Source organism: Cladophialophora psammophila (genome assembly GCF_000585535.1).
Source record: "Cladophialophora psammophila CBS 110553 chromosome Unknown aczJe-supercont1.15, whole genome shotgun sequence".
Taxonomy (NCBI): domain Eukaryota; kingdom Fungi; phylum Ascomycota; class Eurotiomycetes; order Chaetothyriales; family Herpotrichiellaceae; genus Cladophialophora; species Cladophialophora psammophila.
Genome location: NW_006912936.1, coordinates 59,148 through 77,270, shown reverse-complemented (window position 1 = coordinate 77,270; position 18,123 = coordinate 59,148). Strand labels below are relative to the sequence as shown.

The window sequence follows — 18,123 nt, the reverse complement described above, 5'->3', positions numbered from 1 at the left end:
CGAGGCGTCTGTGGGTGATGCCGGTGATGCAGGTGATGCAGGTGATGCCGGGCGACAGTGATGCAGGTGCCAGGGATTCCGTCAATCAAAAATGAAACCGCCTGCAGCTCCCGCAGGTTGTTTGGCTGAGATCACAGATGACCGCAACTGACGTCCCACACATGCGCGCGCGCACACACACACACATCCATCTGCCATCTGCTCTCTGCTCTCTGTCCTCAACTTTCAACTCTTACAAACCCAACACCTCGTCCTCTTCTAAGCTCCAAACCGCCTTCTTCCCCCTCATTTCATCAAGCATCCATCTGCCATTTCATCAGTCCGTTCCAGGATCCAATTCTTATCCCCTGGTTACCAAAAAGTCAGTCGACGCCCCCTGTTTGCACTACTGCTACTCCTGGTCGCCATCCTTGATTGTTACTTCCGACTTCTTCCATCCCATACTCCTCCCTAATAGATGTCTTCTGAAGGCTACGATTCATCAGCAGAGCTGCCTACGCATACCGACATGTCTGCCGCCGACGACTCTACTTCTCCTCCTATCACCAACGGGACCAGCGAGCCCACCTTGAAAGAGGCCTTCGTCAACAGTAAGGTGCGCAAGCTCCATGCTCTACGTCACAGTCCAAGTCAAGGAATAACCATCATCGCTAATACCAGTGGCCAGATCTGAACCGGTACTCCTCTTACTTCCACTGACAGGTTTCCAGACGCGGCTTCGGCGGTCAACACCGTGACTGAACACCCTATCACCCAAAACATCGTCAATGGTACGGCTCCTGCTCCTGAATACCGCACACCAGGCCCGTTGTTGATACCTCTCACAGGCCCTGTTGCAACCTCCGTCAAGGACCATGCTGCGTCCACCAAATCCGAGTTCAGCGATCTGGCCAGCTCTCGTCAACCTCCTTCGTACACTGCTGCCAACGATACTACTTTGACACGTAGGCCAAAATTCCCCCCCCCTCCCTGAAAGGGTTCTCTTCTGATTTTGGGGCAGACTACCATTCCTTCTTCTACACCTTGTTGAGCGTAAGTCTCGGGATGATCACCCAAGTGGCAATTCTGGCTGACCGCATTTCCAGTGGAAGAACAAGCGAGCTACCGGCATCACCTTTGCTTCCGTCGTTGCCTTCATCTTTGCTTGTCGCTACCTTCCTATCATTCGATATGTGATCAAGGTCACTTGGATGACCCTTGGTGGTATGTGTGAAAGATTCGAGCAATTTGAGGGATGACCTTTGACAAATGGGAACAGTGGTCACGCTTGCGGAGGCTTCGAGCAAGGCGTTGATGGGCTCTAGTGTAGCCAGCTCGCTTCGACCTCGACGATACTACAAGATCCCCAAAGAGACTCTGGAAGCTTCTCTTGACGACTTAGAAAACCTGATCAACTTTTTCGTCATTGAGATGCAACGGATTATTTTCGCCGAGAACGTCCCAGTAACTGCGGCTGTAGGTGGCCTCGATAGAACAATTGTGATCCGAGACTGACTGTGACAGGCTTTCCTGACTGCCTTCATGACCTACTACCTTATCAAAATCGTCCCATTTTGGGGAATGGCCTTGATTGCCAACTGCGTCGTCTTCCTCGGCCCCTTGATCTACATCGAGAACAAGGAGTTCATCGACTCCCAACTTGAGCACGCCGGAAATGTCATCGGGCAACAGACTACCCAGATCCGTGATTTGACCGCTCAACATACCAGCAAGGGCCTGGACACGATGAAGCAATACACTGGGACATATGCTGCCAAGGCTCAAGAGATGGTCGGAAGCGCTCGCCAGAGGATCCCTTCTCCCACCACCGGCAAGGCTCCAGTCAAGGAGGGTGATTTCCCCTCGGCGCCCAAGACTGACCTCCCGAACACTTCGGACGATTTGCTACACGGTGAGGCCGAACCCATCGGTTCCTGAAAAGCGGCCCAATTGCAGTAGCATGACGGTATGATTGCTGAGTGCTGCGAGCGGTTTTGTGTGGCTAGCAAAATCAAGTGCATGCTGGAAGACGACAAGCTCATGTCAATGACAAAATGCAATGAGACGGCGACGAGCACAAATGATGAATACATCCTAAGTTGACAAATTGGTACTGTTATGAAGGGCGAATGGCGATGTTTGTTGGCTCGACCTTCAGCGATTCTCTTCCTCCAGGGGCCGGAGGAGCATAGCAGCCTAGCACGGAGAAGCTAGGGACGACGAAACAAAAGGTGACGGGCCTTTTTTTTTTTTTAAAAAAAAAAAAACTCTCTTGTATTGTATGATAGACTGCAAGTATGATTTGGACAATCCCAAATAGCATGCTTATCGATTACAGCTTTCCTCCCTGTTGTATCTGCTTCTACCTCTGTCTCTCTGCTGGAAGAAGCCTGTCCCGCAGCGTTGTTCCCAAACTCAAGAGTCATCCCAAGCATTCGAGAACCCATCGATGTAGATAGACGCACAGTCCTGATTCATACAATGGTCAAGGGTCGCAGGGGAGATGTCGCTCCTTGCCACCGCACGAGCCCCATCTTTTGTCCAGATCCCTCGCGCCGGTGTTTCGATGAGCCTGTTTTCTGGTCCCAGTCTCGTTCCTGGACGTCTGGGCTTTCACTGGCAAAGGGCTCTTTCGGTTTCTCAGTAACTTTTCTCGACCTCTCGAGCTGTTTCAGGTACAACGCAGTCTTCCTCACAACTTTTACTTTCACAGCAATGCTTCTTCACCACTGGCTTTCCTCGTTGTCACCCCTCGGCCAATTGCTTGAGACACTCTATTCATATGTATTTGGTGGCGCCGCTTCTGTGCGATTCTGGCGTTGTTGATTCTCTTGCTCTTACAGCCTTGCTCTTTCTCTCTCGTCTCTAACGACGACACCTTTCTTCCCGCTCTTGGCCATGTCCCGTAACATTCTCCTGAGGATCTTTCCGCTCGGGCTCTTTGGGATCTCGTCGACGAACTCGATCTCGGTTACCCATTTATGCCGCACCTTCTTGTCCTGCACGTATTTGATGAGCTTTTTGCCTGTTGCCTGCAGGTCGCCAGATCTCTTGGATGCTTTGAGGACGATGTAGGCTTTGGGGCGCTCGCCCGAGTAATCATCCGCAATTCCGAGCACAGCGACATCTTCGACATCGTCATGTCCGAGGAGAAGATCTTCAAGTTCGGCGGGGGCTACACCGATTCCTTTTACCTTGATCATCTCCTTCAACCGATCCTGCGACACCATCCGTCAGCCTGCACCAAGCGAGATACAGATCCAAGGAGAAAGGCGAGCCTGAGACTTACTGTGATTGTAATCAACCCTTCTTCATCGATACTGCCAATGTCGCCGGTATGCAAAAACCCATCCGTATCAAACGTCTCCCTCGTGGCTTTCGGATTGTTAAGATAGCCCATGACAACCTGGGGGCCTCGCGCCCATATCTCTCCCGGTTCATTCAACCCACATTCTCTTCCCGTGTCCGGATCAACGATCTTCACCTCCGTGGACGCGACGATCGTGCCTACCCGGAAGGCGTATTTATAGTCATATTTCTCGGGCGGATGGGCAGTAATGCACGAACATGACTCGGTCATGCCATAGCCCTGTTTGAATCCCGTCCCGGGGAATCGTTTTTTGAGGAGTTCCAGGATCTCTGCGCTCAAAGGAGCGGCGCCCGAGCTGAAGCGGCGCAGAGAGCTAAGATCGTACTTTGACAGGGTCTTTTCGTCGCGCACCAAGCGGATGAGAATCGGCGGGACCAGGAGCATTTCTTCGAGTTTGTAGTCTTGGACGGTTTGTAGCATGCTGTCCATGGTGAATGCTGGCAGCATGTAGACGTTGGCGTTGAGGAGGATGGGCAGGTGCATTTGGTGCACCAAACCCGTGATGTGGAAGAGCGGCAATACCGCAAGAATGCGACGTAAAGTGGCTGGCGAGATCTGTTTGATTTGAAGACATTGAGCGATCACATTCGAGTGCGCGATCATGACGGCTTTCGGCAAGCCCGTCGTCCCGGAGCTGAAGGAGAGGAAACCACAGACGTCCTTGTTCTTCTTGCCAGGGGGGAGGCGGAACTGTTCAATCTGTCCTCGGTCTCCGTGTGAGCGGCCCATCTCAAGCAAGTCCTTCATCGTTGTGAATCCTTCCATCTGACCCTCTAACAAAAACACCCTACTCTGTGGGATTCCCGCATTCTTGGCCGCCGCGGCAGCCACCTCCATGGAACTCGGTACTGTGAATAGGAACTTGGCCTCGGCGGTTTTCAACGCGTAGGTCATTTCCTCGATGTTGTATGCGGGCGAGGCACCGCTCACGACCCCCCCGGCGCGCAAAATGCCGAACATGGCGCACGGGTACCATACGGTGTTAGGGGAGAAGAGAGCAACGGTCTGGCCCTGGAGAAGGCCGTAGTTTTTCACGAGGGCGGTGGAGAGGTGGGTGGTGTGCTGTCTAAGGTCGACATAACTGAGATGCTGCAGGGGTCACCGAGCCCACAGGGTCAGCATTTATCTAACATCCTTGGACGGTACTGTAAAAAGGAGGAAATCAACGCCCATTACCTCTTTGGTCACCGCATTAGTGAAGCCCTGGATATCTTCAGGTTTATGGTGTCGCATCGGACTATATTCAGAATCGAAAAGCCAGGTCCATACCGGCAGATGCCATGGCACTGAGCGCAGAGAGACATGGCAGTTAGCTTCAAGGTCAAGCAAGGAGGAGAAGAGATGGGAGAGACTTGGAGATGACAAACTCTCAATCGGTGGCTGCAACGACCTGAAGATAGGCATCTTGACTCCCTCTGCAAGCACCTCTGTCAAGAACGGCTAGGACCGTTGGCTGTCAACTGAGTCGGGTGGAATGAAAGGGAGAGGGGAATGGTGATCTGGAAGGTTCAGCAAACCAGCGCAAGCAAAAATAAAAGCCAGACAGATGGTTGACTTGGAGACAAATATTCAACAGGGATTGATTAGTGGGAGACAGAGCTCCCTATCTGAGTTACAGCACCCTTACCTAGTCCCAACTGCATTCACTGACTCGAGGATCAAGACATCGCAGCCTCGGAGGGAAGCGAGATACGTCCTCGGCTGTTATCCAAGTGCGGAGAAACACGAGAAGTTCCGCTCCCGGTAGTATTCGAGATTAACCATAAACGGAAAGCCGAAGAGTGGGGGCGAGGCCGGCAATAAAAGGCTGAAGGGAAAAGGGTCCGAACACGTGAGTAGCAAGGGCTTGGCACTTGGGCAGTAGGTAGAGACCGAGGTCTGGCTGTGAAAAAGTCCATGGTTCATATTCGTCTCTGTTGACTGTACCGAGTATATCCACCATCAGGAAACATGTGTGCGCCGATTCCAGATCCAAGCTCTGTACAAAACCCATGTCGACCCGCCCTCCTAGTTATTCGGTTTGGCTTCATATCCAAGGCGCCGCCCGTAGTAATCTGTCCTCCAAAGATCTCTCTAAAAGTGTCCTTCCGTCAAGGCCTTGATCCCTAAGCAAATGCTTTTCACTCGTAGTCGTTTCCCCAAAGGAAGCGAAGCAAAAACTGTTGTCGATGATGCAACTTCATCTCCATCCACATCATCAACCACCCATCAAGCGAAAATTCTCCACACCCATGGTCGGCGTCTCGACGAGGCTGTCTCGCGGGACTCCCTCCTGCTTCCGTCTGCTGTAGAAGCTGCGACATTCATTCAACACCTGAGCCCATTCCGCTAGTGATCGTCCACTATATCGTGCTGTGCCCATTTCATGCTCTTTGGGTTTCAATGGCTTCACCTCTGCTACTCTGCCTCGAGCTCGAGGATCGTTGCTGTTCGCGCTTCCTCTGCTTCTTCTGCTGCTGCTGCTGCTGCTGCTGCCGCCACCGCCACCACCATCGCTGCTGTTGCTGCTACTACTACTGCCCCCACTCTCTGAGCTCCGTCGCGCCATGAGTATGCTTTGTGCGTTAGGCGGAAGTTGGGGTGCTGCCAGCATCCGGTTCTTGTTCTCTAAATTCGTTCGGCCCTGCAAGAATTCCAGGGAGAACTTGAATGAGAATGCCTGATGTGGAGGAGTAGTCGGTCTCTTTTGGGTGGTAATAGCACTATTCGGGCCCGGACCGTCACCAGAAGTCGAGACGCCATTATCGTCAGGGCTTCCCGGCGGTGTGACCTCTCCTGGCCGATTGTTTCCAGGGCTGCCAAATACATTCAGACCACGGAACAAACTCCACCGTTTCCTGTTTCCTTGAGCAGGTGAATCTGCCGCTGGGATTGTGCTGAGAACCGAAGAGTGGTTTTGATAGGGTGAACTCTGAGTGACGATCGAGGTCGGCAGATACCTCTCGAAATGTGTCTTTGAGGGTGTCATGATCGGTTGACTGTCCGTGCGGATGATGACGAGGACACGGCTAGGTGCAGGTGAACAAGGGGCTGATGATGGTGGTACAACCCCTCGCATCTCGGCTTCCGCAATCAGGTATTGGTAATGCGCCCAGCATTTATTCAACCTAGCTGCCAACGTCTGCAAGATTTCCCTGCTGCATTGTCAGTGCCCCCCTCGAAGAAAATCCCAGATTCCGACTTACAAGTCCAGGTCTAACACCTGCCCATCGTATCGCGCGACCCTCCAGCACAGCAGGCGGTAGAAGTAATGCCGAACCATGGGCGACCAGTGGCAAAAGAGCTTTTCGAATATGTTCTCATCCAATAGCCACTCCAGAACCAATTGACGCTTTCGTCCTTCATTATGTATTAGAATGGACCAAGTACTATACAAGAATGCGATCGATCGTATCTGGGTTAGAGTGGTTTGACTCTGCAACATCTGCTTGCAGACGTCTAGCCAGAAAGGCCAGTCGAGCACTGGGGTATCAATGTATGTCTGGTGGTAACGGAACATGATGGGAAGAACCTCTTCCATAAAATCACAAATCACAAAACATGCGTCGTTATTGTACAGCGAAATTTTGACAGTGGCAGCCTTGGTGACACTGTCGAAGGAGGTCAAGAACAAGTTTCGTAGAAGCGAGTGTTCAGGATCGAGGTCTCCCATGACATCTCTCAGCAACATAATCAATCGGTTTTCAGCAATTGAACGAGTTGCATTCGCAATTGTCATAGGCATCGGAGCCAAGGCATCTGGGTTGTCCATATGAGATCCAGTACCAGGTGCATAGCTTTCGATTCCAAACTGACCAGCTTGCCGATAGATCGTTGTCTCCAAAATAACCAACATTTGCGCGCACACTGGGACCAGACCAGGAATACTCGCGCGATCCTTCAATGAGATCTCTTCAGTCAGAAACTCAGAGACCAGAATGTGATATTGCTTGGTGAAGACGAAGAACAAATCGCTGTTGTGGCCAGACCATCTCGTGACCCAAGGTTGAAACCAATTAATCCTTTCAGAACCGGGCGGAATCGGACCTCGTTGCTGAAGCCGGCGCGAAAAGGATGCTTGGGATCCAACACAGAGGCTGCGGACTGGCGGCGGAAAATTCCTTGCTAGTGCATTCGAGATCAAATCAAGCTTCTCTCCATTTTCGACACCGAATTGCCTGAACAGCCGTCGTAAAGCGCTCGAGGGGAGGCACCACAACCTAACCAGCATATCTGCCACGCCAGGACAAAAGAAGAAGGCATAGGCACACGCTTTTCCCGCAAACGTGACCAGGCTTTGAGGAGCAGTACGTAACGACAAAATGCCGGTCACAAACTCCATTTGAGAGAGTAAGTTCTGGACGAAGATGTTACGCACATTCTGGTGAACCGAATCGACCAGAAAGTCTGCCTCTTCCGATTCGAGGGAATTCGTCGACTTGGACTTGGGAATCGAATGGCGTTGCGGGCTTTCGCCTGGGATTGAAGCGAAGCCCGGTATCCTCCACTCTGGCCGAACCATGATTCTGGTAGCGGATTCCAAAAATGCAGGCCTGTCCGTGCCAGAGATCGACTGGTTATTCGCTCCATGAAGCATCTCCAATAATCCGGTCCACCACTTGTTCAGAATAACTACTCGTCGATCTAGATCCTCGGCTCGAAGAGATTTATGAGACGGATTGTGTTCGTACTTGACAAGAAACGGGATCAGGGTTAATCGAAGCACTTTAGCCTTCTGCAGGCTCGTCTTCGCTTGGAAACCGCTGTACTCCCCGTCGAGGGTCCTAAAGGCAGTCCATAAAGGGTCTTTCCTCCGTGGTACTTCGGCGCTGAGAGCCGCTAGGCGATCGGAGGAAAGGGAAGACGGCAGAGGGGGGACTTTGTTAAGCGACAGCCTCGATTGAGATCTTTCATTCGACACAAAACTCCGCAGAGAAGTTGCTGAAGAGTTTCGCGACATCCGTTTGAGGTTCAGGTCGCTCTTATTCCTAGTTTGTATGACGGAGAGTGGTCTCTGCACGGGCGTAGGGGTTGGAGCACGTCTGTCACCGGTTGGAATTTGTATGGCATTTTCTAGCAAAGATTCGCTCTCTTCAGGAGACGTCCGCAGGGGAGGACTTGACGCCGCCGGTTCCGGGATTGCGACTGAGTTTGCAGCGATGATAAGTTTCCGCTTGCTGGGTGACCAACTTCGCTTTCTCTCTGGAGTCCTATCTCCTTGGCGAGCAGGAGATGAAGATCTCGATGAGGAGGCAGCCCATGATTTTCGGGCGATAGTCCGAAGCGTTCCTGCAACAGAGCGGCTGAGACTTCTTGGTTGTCCATCCTTATCGGTGTTCGTGGTACTCGGCTCGCGCGGCTGAGGCTCATCATCATCTGGCGACAAGGAGAAGCGAGCACTGGCCAACATTTTCCTCTTTGCTTTTCTGGAAACCCGGCGGAACAGTTCCAAGTTTGCTGAATGCATGCTTTCATTAACCTTGACTTTAGGATCGGAGGGGAGAGAAATGATGTGTTCGGAGAAGGTACGTTTGATTGTGGAAGAATCGGAGTGCTCGGTTCCCAACGCTGGCAAGTAGGTGAAGCTGGCTGAGCGCACTAAGTCCCTGGGAGGTCCAGGTTCAAAGGACTCCGAAGAAGACATGGCAGCGGTCGGATGAATGGGCAGAGGAGCCAGAGCGTGAACAGGAAGGGCGGGAAGAATCTGCCCTTCGACATGTGCTGCCATGGCCATGATGGCGGCGTGCCAAAGCTGAACCGACTCTAGGCACTCGTGTCGCTGCGGTTACGCCAAAGCGAAAGATGTGAACTTTTTCCTAGTCCTCGCCATCAGGTTCGACACAACAGAGGAAGAGCATCGATATGAGACGAGATGGACAACTGGTTCAGCCAGCCGGGAGGAGCGGATCGGTAGACGCTATTGAAGGGGCTGGAAGTCGGAGGAACAGTGTGGTATTCAATATACAAGGGTCAAAGATCTAAGAATTAATAATGGCAAGAATCAGAAGATTGGGAAGGACATGAACGAAGGACAATATGAGCAATATGGGCAGAGTGAAGGACAAACGATGGGACAACGAAGCAAACAAGGAGCAGTACGTATCAGTTGGAACAGTGGAAATCAAGAGTGTCCCAGTCTTTCAGGCTCAGGGCGCACACGCCGCAAGCTGCATGTTTGGAGGTCGCAGGCGGAGGATTAGGATCAGTGGTGGTGGAGCGCCTTGGCCCTTTGGAGTGTCATGAATGGTCCGGCGAGGAGCCTGAAGAGAGACAGTCGGCGTCATCAAACCCCGATGGGCCTGGACTGCAGCCCCCCAGCCCGCCATCGCTAGCGGCTATGGTGCCTCTTGGGTGCCTCTTGGATGCCTCTTGCATAGCCTGTTTTCGCTTGCTTGACACCCGCCCACAATCAGCTCGACAAAAACTGGGTTATCGTTGAGGTTGACGCCAACCGTGCCCTATCGCATCGCATCATCGTAGGAAGATAATCCCTTTTCTTCTTCCGTCTGATGCATATTATCCACTCTATGATAGCAGCATTAACGAGGTCCGGGCCTTATCCCCGTCTGGCCGAATGGACCACCCCATAGAATATACCCTTGGTACCAGCCCAGGTGGTGATCCTCCGTACATTTCCGCCGCCGCTCTGCCATATCTAATACATCTAGGTTGCCCATTGGCGCAGATCTCAATCACGGAAATGCTTACTTGGAACACCGCAGCTGTCAGTCAGTCTACCTTATCGTCACCACGGATTACGTAGATCTCAGGCACCTTGCCCGGCCGCTACTGCAACCTCTATTCGCTGTGAGTGGTCTTGAGGCTGGAGTGTCAGATTTTGTGGGGTACAAAAACTTTTGGGATGCCTTGGAACATTGCCCGTCGGACATGAACGTGATTGGCTTCGGGAGAGAGATGGTGGAAGGGACACGGATTCTATGCTGGCAATAAGTTGCGCTGCGGACGTTAGCAATCCATCATGGAAGTTAGGCCCTTGCTCTGCTGCCCTCTCCGACCAACATGAAGCATGACAGAGATCGAGTCATTCTGGATGGTTGGGAGCGGAAACTGGGACGGAACAATCGATCTCACAGAAAAGTGCATGGTCCCACTGTGACCCTGCTCTTTCACATTTGCCAAATCCTCTCGATAGTCGGGCTCACGTTCAAACTTCTCCAAGTGAAAAACTCTTATTGAAACGCGGTGTGAAAATGGGCTGGATGCTGCGTAGCGTCTGGATTCCGTTGTGCAGGAGAACTGAATTGACCACTCCCTGAAAACCGAGTAGCTCCCAATGTTTTATGTCATGTCCTGACTGATTTTACAAACGATTTTATCAAGACCCTTTCCGACGACATCAATGGTGTGCAGGTTCATCTTCCTCCTCAATGTCCTCGAAAAAGTCTTCTTCAGGCTGTGTCTCTCCTGGTGCAGCCTGGCCTTCAATCTCAACAACTTGGTCTTCGTATTCCTTCATTTCGCTTGCAAGATTGGTCTCTTCTGGTGACTTGGGTACGGCGGGAGGTGTGAATTTTTGAACGTGTCCCTCGGCATCCGAAGCTTTTTGTGGCGGGGGCTTGTACGCTCGTAGTTCTTTCAGGTACATGTCTTGAATCAAGTCCGCTGTGGCTTATGAGTAGGTTTCTTGAAGCAAGGAGAAGGTGTACTGACGCATCCTCGAGACGGGGGCAACGATAAAGCTTCGGCGAGAAGCTGGCACCGTTCTAGAGCTCATCCGAGCAAAGAGACGGGTCTAAATCACCGGTCAGTAGCAGCAGGAACACCTGAATAAGACACTTACACTGGTCCTGAGAGTTTGCGCCATTGCTGAGATTTGACAAAGGTACAACGAAATCCTCTGTCTGTGTCAAGAAGCTCTCATCAACGATTCGAAGAGTAGCTTCTCAAGAAGGACTAACTGTATTTGGTTAAGCACCAGCACATTCTGTGGCTCAATCACGTGATCAAATTTAGGCGCTGACTTGACCTTCTGATTCCCAACATGCGCCTCACTCAGAGATTTCTACCACCTTCTCTCCACCATCCCGCCATCTACATATCGCAGAGACCGTCAAGAATTCGCCTCTGTTATCGTCGCTTCATCACAGAACGCATTTTTGACGCTCTTGCGCAACTTTAACGATCCGCTGACGACGACTCTTCGTGTTCAAAAACCCCTCGGCTTTCCTTGACTCACGAGACCTTCGCTGGTTGAACGGTCAAAGTCAGATCCACGTTTCGTTGACGCCTGCGCTGTATCCAAATACACTGCGATAACCTCCTCCCCGTCATCGACTTTGCGCGAGAAAGGTACATCACTTTAGATAGTTGACAAGAGTATCATTTGGCTTCAGCGTTTGGGTTGTCTCATTCACTTGTTGATGACCTGACTGACACCGGCCTCATCCAGTGTACGACGATCCACGACCTCCAAGTCTGCGTCTACACTACCTATCCGCTCGTTCTAATACAATAATATTTTCAAAGTCCATTCCTATCGGTTTCATGACCGCATTCCCTACCTTCCATCTGTGACAGCACCCGGCTAGGTGAAGGGAGTCCTACAGCCTGTTGGGACAGAATTCGGCCCCACCGGCCTTATCCTTGATTACCGCCAAACTGTATTCGCCGCTGTTTGTCAAGACCTTCGCAAATAACCACAACTTGCGGACAACTTACAAAGGGATCAAGCGACGTCAAACTCAACGCCTGCAAGGGAGACTCGTTGGGCGTGTGATAAAGAGTATTCCGAAACCGCCCGGGCCCAAGCCAGACAAGATGTCGACCGCGGGCGTCGAGAACCAACCGCCAGAAGTGCCAGCATGGCGCGAAAACCTCAATACTCATCTCATCTGTCCCGATTGCAAGCAGGTGCCTCCTGATTTGATTGAAGAAAATGCCGATACCATTTGTGCCAATTGTGGAATGGTCCTTGCTGAGCGCTTGGTCAGCTACGAGTCCGAGTGGCGTACCTTCAACTCTGACGAAGGCAAGGGCGAGGATCCCAACCGTGTCGGTGAAGCTGACAATGAGTTATTCCTCACCAACAATGCCGGCACGATGATTGGTGGCGGCGGACCTAACGTATCGAAGGAGACACGGAAGCTCAAGAAGGCGCAGGCCTTGCAACAGGAGAACAAGGCGGACAAGGCTCTACAGACCGCCTATGCCCAAATCGAGGCTTGGGGCGAGAAGGCCAAGCTCACGGCTACCATCAAGACTACCGCAAAAATGTACTTCAAGCGGGTCTACGAAGCGAATGCCCTCCGTGGTAAGCAGACAGAGGTCATTCTTGCTGGATGCCTCTTCATTGCGTGTCGTCAACATCAGGCGCCGCGGTCCTTCAGTGAGATCTTCGGTTTGACATCAGTCCCCAAGAAGGAGATCGGACGAGCATACAAAAACCTGGAGAAGTTCCTCACCAAGTCGTCCAATGAGAGTATCCAGGCCATTGAGGAAAGCGGCGGGATTGCGAATCGTAATCTGCTGGGTTTCAAGAGCACCCAGTCAACCAAGCCTGAAGACCTCTGTGATCGGTATTGCAATATGGTCGGTCTGCCTTTTCGAGTGTCGACTATTGCACGAGAGCTTGCTCAGAAGATACCTACTATTGAAGGTTTGGCTGGGCGCAGTCCGTTATCCAATGCTGCTGCATGCACCTATTTTGCTAGTCACTTGCTGGGGTTTGGGAAATCCACGAAACAAATCAGCGAAGTTGCTGGTGTGAGTGATGCCACTATTAAGCACGCCTACAGATATCTTCTTCAGGCAAAGGACTCCTTGGTTGAGCCCAGCTGGCTTGGTGAGCAAGGAAACGCCGGCGGGTTCGGCGACCTGAAGAATCTCCCTGGTGCTTGATGTGCTCCACCACAATGGCATAGCGCTCGATGTTGGACAGTTGGATGGATAACAAAAAGTCAGGTGTCATTGTAACTGCGGCAGGGGCGTCGGCATGGACGAATGGGTGGATTTGGTGCTCCATGATTTATTGTTACTGTTATCATGCTTTCCTTATGGGCATTTGTAATGCCAACAGGACCCAGCACGGCGTTGGTTTAGGGGGGGGGGGGAGATACCCACCACACTGGGAAGCACAGCCGTGTGTGTAATGCTAGAGCCAATTGGCAAAAATGAGCACCGGTTAGAAATAAAATCTATTAAGGCTAATGTTTCCGTCATTCCTTTGCCCACCACGTCTGGTCTCTGACTGCAACATTACGAGTAGATACAACAAGTCCGCCAATCTCTACGCCCCATCTAATCAACAACGCTACCCGAGGGCACCTCCAGCCATCTCGGTGGTCAAGAGTCAATCTTTTGACTGGTCTCCCACACCGAAAAGCCCCACAGCCAGTTCCTGCACCGATGACTATCAGCCCCATCCGGATCCTGGGGTCACTCTCTATCTTGGCGCTTTTTGACGCTGCTCGATCGACATGTAAGTTGACTACAAGGGCGTAAAAGTAAGCCACAGGAGCCGTAGGGCGCGAGGTGTTGCTGATCGATACTGTTCTCTGGGGAAACGCATCGGGATATGATATAGTAGGTGGCCGCCTTAGTGTGAGGTTTGGCTGACTATCCTCTGTTCGAATCGAGCGCATTTCGAAAGCCTTCGTCTGGTACCCTCTTAACAACGACAATGTCAGTGCCATCCCATCTGGCATGCCACTGCGGCCTCGTCTACGAACCCTCTTCGCTACTCGCCAATTCATCTATGCCCAATGAATCCATTATGTGCCACTGCAACGTATGCCGACATACCACGGGATCGCTAGGCGCATGGTATGTGACACTCAACGGCGCGCCCAGTGAGAAGTCACTCACATGCACCACTGCCTACAAGTCTTCCGAGAAATATACCCGGTATTTCTGCAAGAAATGCGGCTGCAACGTCTTCGTTCGTTCTGAACGGGATGGGAGGTGGTTGGCTTGTGCTGGCATCTTAGAGAGAAGCGAGGAGAGTAAAGGCGAAGGGAGTCATGTGAAAGCAAAAGGAAATGTCACAAATATCACGTGCCACTGGTACCTCGACGACGCAGTGGATGGTGGCATCGCGCCATTCCTCACGAAGCTCGGCGGCCGCAATGTCCCCTGCTATAGGACCGAGCCAAGCATCGAAGACAATGGTCCCTTAAAGGAAGGCGACCTTCTGCAACTCCAAGAGACATCCCTGACTCAGCCGTCCTCATCGCCCGGTAGAGGCCGAATGCTCGAAGTCTCTTGCTACTGCGGTGGGTGTCAACTCCTCATTGCGCCACCGCCATATAATTCCACCAGTGAAGGGTGGTTTGTACCTAAAGCGGACCACGGCAAATACTACGCTCGCCTCTGCTGCTGTCGGTCTTGCCGCCTAACATTAGGCTTCACCCTGCAGCCATGGACCTACATACCTCCGTCCCAATTCTTCACCGTGGACAATGAGCCAATCGTATTCGGGCCCCTGACCAAAGAAACGAGACAGATTGACAAGCTCAGCCACTATCAATCCTCGGAGTTTGTGGTACGGAGTTTCTGCTCTGTATGCGGGGCGACAATCTTCTACCAAAGTTTTGAGAGACCATATATCATTGATCTGAGTGTTGGTGTTTTGAGGTCGAAGATGGGGAATACAATGGCTGGGGAGTGGTTGGATTGGGATAGGGAGATTGTGAGCAAGAGGGATGAGGCAGTTGATGAGGCGTTAGTAGAGGCCTGGCTTAGGAAATAAGTCTGCAAATGATCCTCCGTACACGCATATATGTTAGTGTTTGAGGCGTAATGACAATCATCAGTGAGAGGTATGGGGTAGACAATTAATGCGAATTGTGCGAAGAATGGAGATAATATGTTGATCCTCAGCCTTGCGGACTACAACTGAGAGGTGAGGCTAGGGAGGCTGGCCTTGGCCTTGGGTATGGCCAAATGGGCAGGGAGTATGTACTTGGTAAACTGTCAGATAAATTTTGCGAATGCTTGGCATTTTTGCAGCGTTGGTCTCCTACTTCGTTTTCCCGTGATCCCATGATGATCACCATTTCGATATTGTTCCTGCGATCACCTACTGATGATGTTCTCACTGCCGTTGCACCTTTATCAGGGTAAATCGAAGTAATAAAATCTGCGCTACTCAGTGTGCCACGTGTTCATTTTGCAGAAATAGTCTTCGAGACAACAACTTTCATCATGGCTGCCGCTGTGAAGCCGACAAAGAATCAGCTGAAGCGAGCAAAGAAGAAGGCCGAGAAGGAGAAGAAAAAGGTATGCTTGTTCTCTTGCAAACCTGTACGCAAGATTAACAACATGCAGGCTGGCAACGAACAAACCCCAGACACCGATGGAATTGCCACCAAACCTGAGCCAGAAGAAGAGCCACCCGAAGCGCCGAATGGCGGAAAGACTAGATCTGAAGAAGCGCGCAATGGCGGCCCCATCAGTGAGCCTCTCATCGTCGATGAGGAGAATCCTCTGTTCGACATGTACAAAGACGTCATGGGAAAATTCGAAGAGGTGGATAAGGAAGGTCCCACGCTAAAGGAGCCAGAGAAGCCTGAAGTGTATTATGACGACGACGATGATATTCCAGATGAAGATGAAGAGAATTCGGTGCCAAAAATCTCAAAGAAAAAGAAGAAAGAGATGACAAAGCTGTCTGTGGCAGAACTGAAGGCTCTTGTCAAAAAGCCTGAGATGGTGGAATGGACAGACACCTCAGCACCCGATCCGAAGTTGTTGGTCCACATCAAGTCATATCGAAACGTTGTTCCTGTGCCGAACCATTGGTCTCTTAAGAGAGAGTATCTGTCTTCAAAACGAGGTATCGAAAAGCCGCCTTTCGCGCTACCGAAATTTATCCAAGAAACCGGTATCGCAGAAATGCGAGACGCGATTTTGGAGAAGCAGGAAAACGCCACTTTGAAACAGAAACAACGTGAGCGAGTACAGGGAAAGACAGGCAAACTTGATATTGATTACCAGAAACTATACGACGCGTTCTTCAGGTTCCAGACCAAACCAGAGTTGACTAGGTATGGCGAGGTCTATTACGAGGGCAAGGAGTTTGAAACGAATCTACGACACCTACGACCCGGGGAACTGTCCGATGAATTGCAGGAGGCACTCAACATGCCCCCTGGTGCGCCTCCTCCATGGCTGATCAATATGCAGAGATACGGCCCCCCCCCTTCGTATCCTGCCCTTAAAGTCCCCGGAGTGAATGCTCCTCCTCCACCCGGCGCAAGTTGGGGGTTCGCACCTGGACAATGGGGCAAACCACCCGTTGATGAAGCGACCAACAGACCTCTATACGGTGGCGACATCTTCGGCGTGCTACAACAGCAACAGAACGCTCAGCAAGGCGAACCCGTCGAGAAAGAACTGTGGGGTGAGTTGCAAGAACAAGAAGAATCAGAGGAGGAGGAGGAAGAGGAGGAGGAGGAAAGCGAAGAAGAATTCGATGCTGGGTTAGAGGCTTCAACTGGCCTGGAAACACCCAGCGGCATGACCTCTGCCGTGCCCACTGAGATTGGTGGCACGGAAACCGTCTCCGAGTTCGACTTACGCAAACGTCGTGGCACGGAAACCGAAGAGTCATCTCACCCACGGTCCGCATATCAAGTCATTCCGGAACGCCAGTCTCGCGTCGAGGGTTTCTTCGGTGGCGACCGCGTCTACGATTTAAAGGCCGCTAAACAGCAAGCTGAAGCCAACATCCCTATCCTCGGGCAAGATGATACCTCTCGGAAACGCAAGAAGCCTGGCGATGTGGAGGTGTCAATGGACCCGGATGCTCTTGCTGCGCACGATGGAATGGATAAAGAAGAACTCCGCCGAGCGTACGAGCAGGGTCGTAGAGGGGAGCAGAATCCAAACTGGGATTTCCAGGAAGATTTGTCCGAGATGATTGCGACAGAATCAAGGAAGAGGCAGAAGAGGGATGAAGAGAGAAGAGGGAAAAGATGATTGAGAGGCAGGTACCCAGTACACCGCCATCGAAGATCATGTCCTAAGTCGTGACAGTGAGCGCACGAGATGATATTCTCTTGTCATTTGTTGACAGGCCGGTCTTTTCGCCGTACGTTGGACAAATTGTCTCCCGCCGGTGGTCGATCAAGAGGTTTCGCGACGGGACGATCAAGCAAAATTACCCTCAAATGCCGCAGCCGACTTCTTTCGTGCCTTTTGCTTCGAAGCCATGACCCGAATGCATGGCTTGTTTGTCGTGGTTTGAGAGTTCTTTCCAAGCGCCTTCGATCTGAGCAGTCAACCCAGACTAGGTGCAGCACAACAGAAAAGGCAGTGCTCAAGTGGTTGACGTTCCCGCAAAGGTAGTTGAACAGAATCGCCGGACTTGGGTTGGTAAGGTAACACGATGCGTTTAAAGGCAACAAAACATTTCGGCACTGTATACAACTCTTGATCAGCCCTTTGCAGCGGAAGACTGTATACCGCAAGCGACAGCCACCACCAAGACGCGTGCCGACCTTGGTCACCCTCAGTCGGGACCAACTCTTCAGCACTAGGCGAGAAACATATGTATGATGCACGTCTTCCATCCCACTGTCGTTCGTCACCACAAGAATATTGGTGTGATTCTTTGGTCTCCTTATTTGCTTCCAGCGGTTCGGAATCCAGTCTGACCGCCACCATTTGAACTAGGCTACATTTTGAGCTGAGGCTCTGGGAGATTATCGGAAGATAGCCACCACTGGACGCTCGGGTTTGACGATGCATGGTCTTGAATGCTCTTGAATACTCTTGAATGCTCTTGAATGCTCTTGAATGCTCTTGAATGCTCTTGAATGCTCTTGAATGCTCTT

The 18,123-nt window shown here is 51.6% G+C and overlaps 7 protein-coding genes across 7 annotated transcripts; 4 read left to right on the top strand and 3 right to left on the bottom strand.

Moving 5' to 3' along the window:
- Positions 1–457: 457 nt before the first annotated feature.
- A1O5_08963 (uncharacterized protein) lies at positions 458–1,917 on the top strand (the record flags this gene model as incomplete). Its single annotated transcript, XM_007749543.1, has 7 exons — positions 458–590; positions 711–770; positions 828–944; positions 1,001–1,032; positions 1,086–1,203; positions 1,259–1,455; positions 1,504–1,917. The coding sequence occupies 7 exons, from the start codon at positions 458–460 to the stop codon at positions 1,915–1,917; spliced, it is 1,071 nt and encodes a 356-aa protein (XP_007747733.1).
- Positions 1,918–2,816: 899 nt separating this feature from the next.
- A1O5_08962 (uncharacterized protein) lies at positions 2,817–4,753 on the bottom strand (the record flags this gene model as incomplete). The annotated part of the gene is made up of 4 exons (XM_007749542.1): positions 2,817–3,197; positions 3,269–4,438; positions 4,526–4,635; positions 4,717–4,753. 4 exons carry the CDS (start codon positions 4,751–4,753, stop codon positions 2,817–2,819), a joined length of 1,698 nt encoding a protein of 565 aa, XP_007747732.1.
- A 793-nt stretch (positions 4,754–5,546) lies between these two features.
- On the bottom strand, positions 5,547–9,062 carry A1O5_08961 (uncharacterized protein; the record flags this gene model as incomplete). The annotated part of the gene is made up of 2 exons (XM_007749541.1): positions 5,547–6,483; positions 6,535–9,062. The coding sequence occupies 2 exons, from the start codon at positions 9,060–9,062 to the stop codon at positions 5,547–5,549; spliced, it is 3,465 nt and encodes a 1,154-aa protein (XP_007747731.1).
- Positions 9,063–10,685: 1,623 nt separating this feature from the next.
- A1O5_08960 (F-type H+-transporting ATPase subunit H) lies at positions 10,686–11,153 on the bottom strand (the record flags this gene model as incomplete). Its single annotated transcript, XM_007749540.1, has 3 exons — positions 10,686–10,951; positions 11,000–11,081; positions 11,130–11,153. The coding sequence occupies 3 exons, from the start codon at positions 11,151–11,153 to the stop codon at positions 10,686–10,688; spliced, it is 372 nt and encodes a 123-aa protein (XP_007747730.1).
- Positions 11,154–12,106: 953 nt separating this feature from the next.
- Positions 12,107–13,186, top strand: A1O5_08959 (uncharacterized protein; the record flags this gene model as incomplete). The annotated part of the gene is made up of 1 exon (XM_007749539.1): positions 12,107–13,186. One exon carries the CDS (start codon positions 12,107–12,109, stop codon positions 13,184–13,186), a length of 1,080 nt encoding a protein of 359 aa, XP_007747729.1.
- A 781-nt stretch (positions 13,187–13,967) lies between these two features.
- Positions 13,968–15,035, top strand: A1O5_08958 (uncharacterized protein; the record flags this gene model as incomplete). The annotated part of the gene is made up of 1 exon (XM_007749538.1): positions 13,968–15,035. One exon carries the CDS (start codon positions 13,968–13,970, stop codon positions 15,033–15,035), a length of 1,068 nt encoding a protein of 355 aa, XP_007747728.1.
- A 455-nt stretch (positions 15,036–15,490) lies between these two features.
- On the top strand, positions 15,491–17,266 carry A1O5_08957 (uncharacterized protein; the record flags this gene model as incomplete). The annotated part of the gene is made up of 1 exon (XM_007749537.1): positions 15,491–17,266. One exon carries the CDS (start codon positions 15,491–15,493, stop codon positions 17,264–17,266), a length of 1,776 nt encoding a protein of 591 aa, XP_007747727.1.
- Positions 17,267–18,123: the final 857 nt, after the last annotated feature.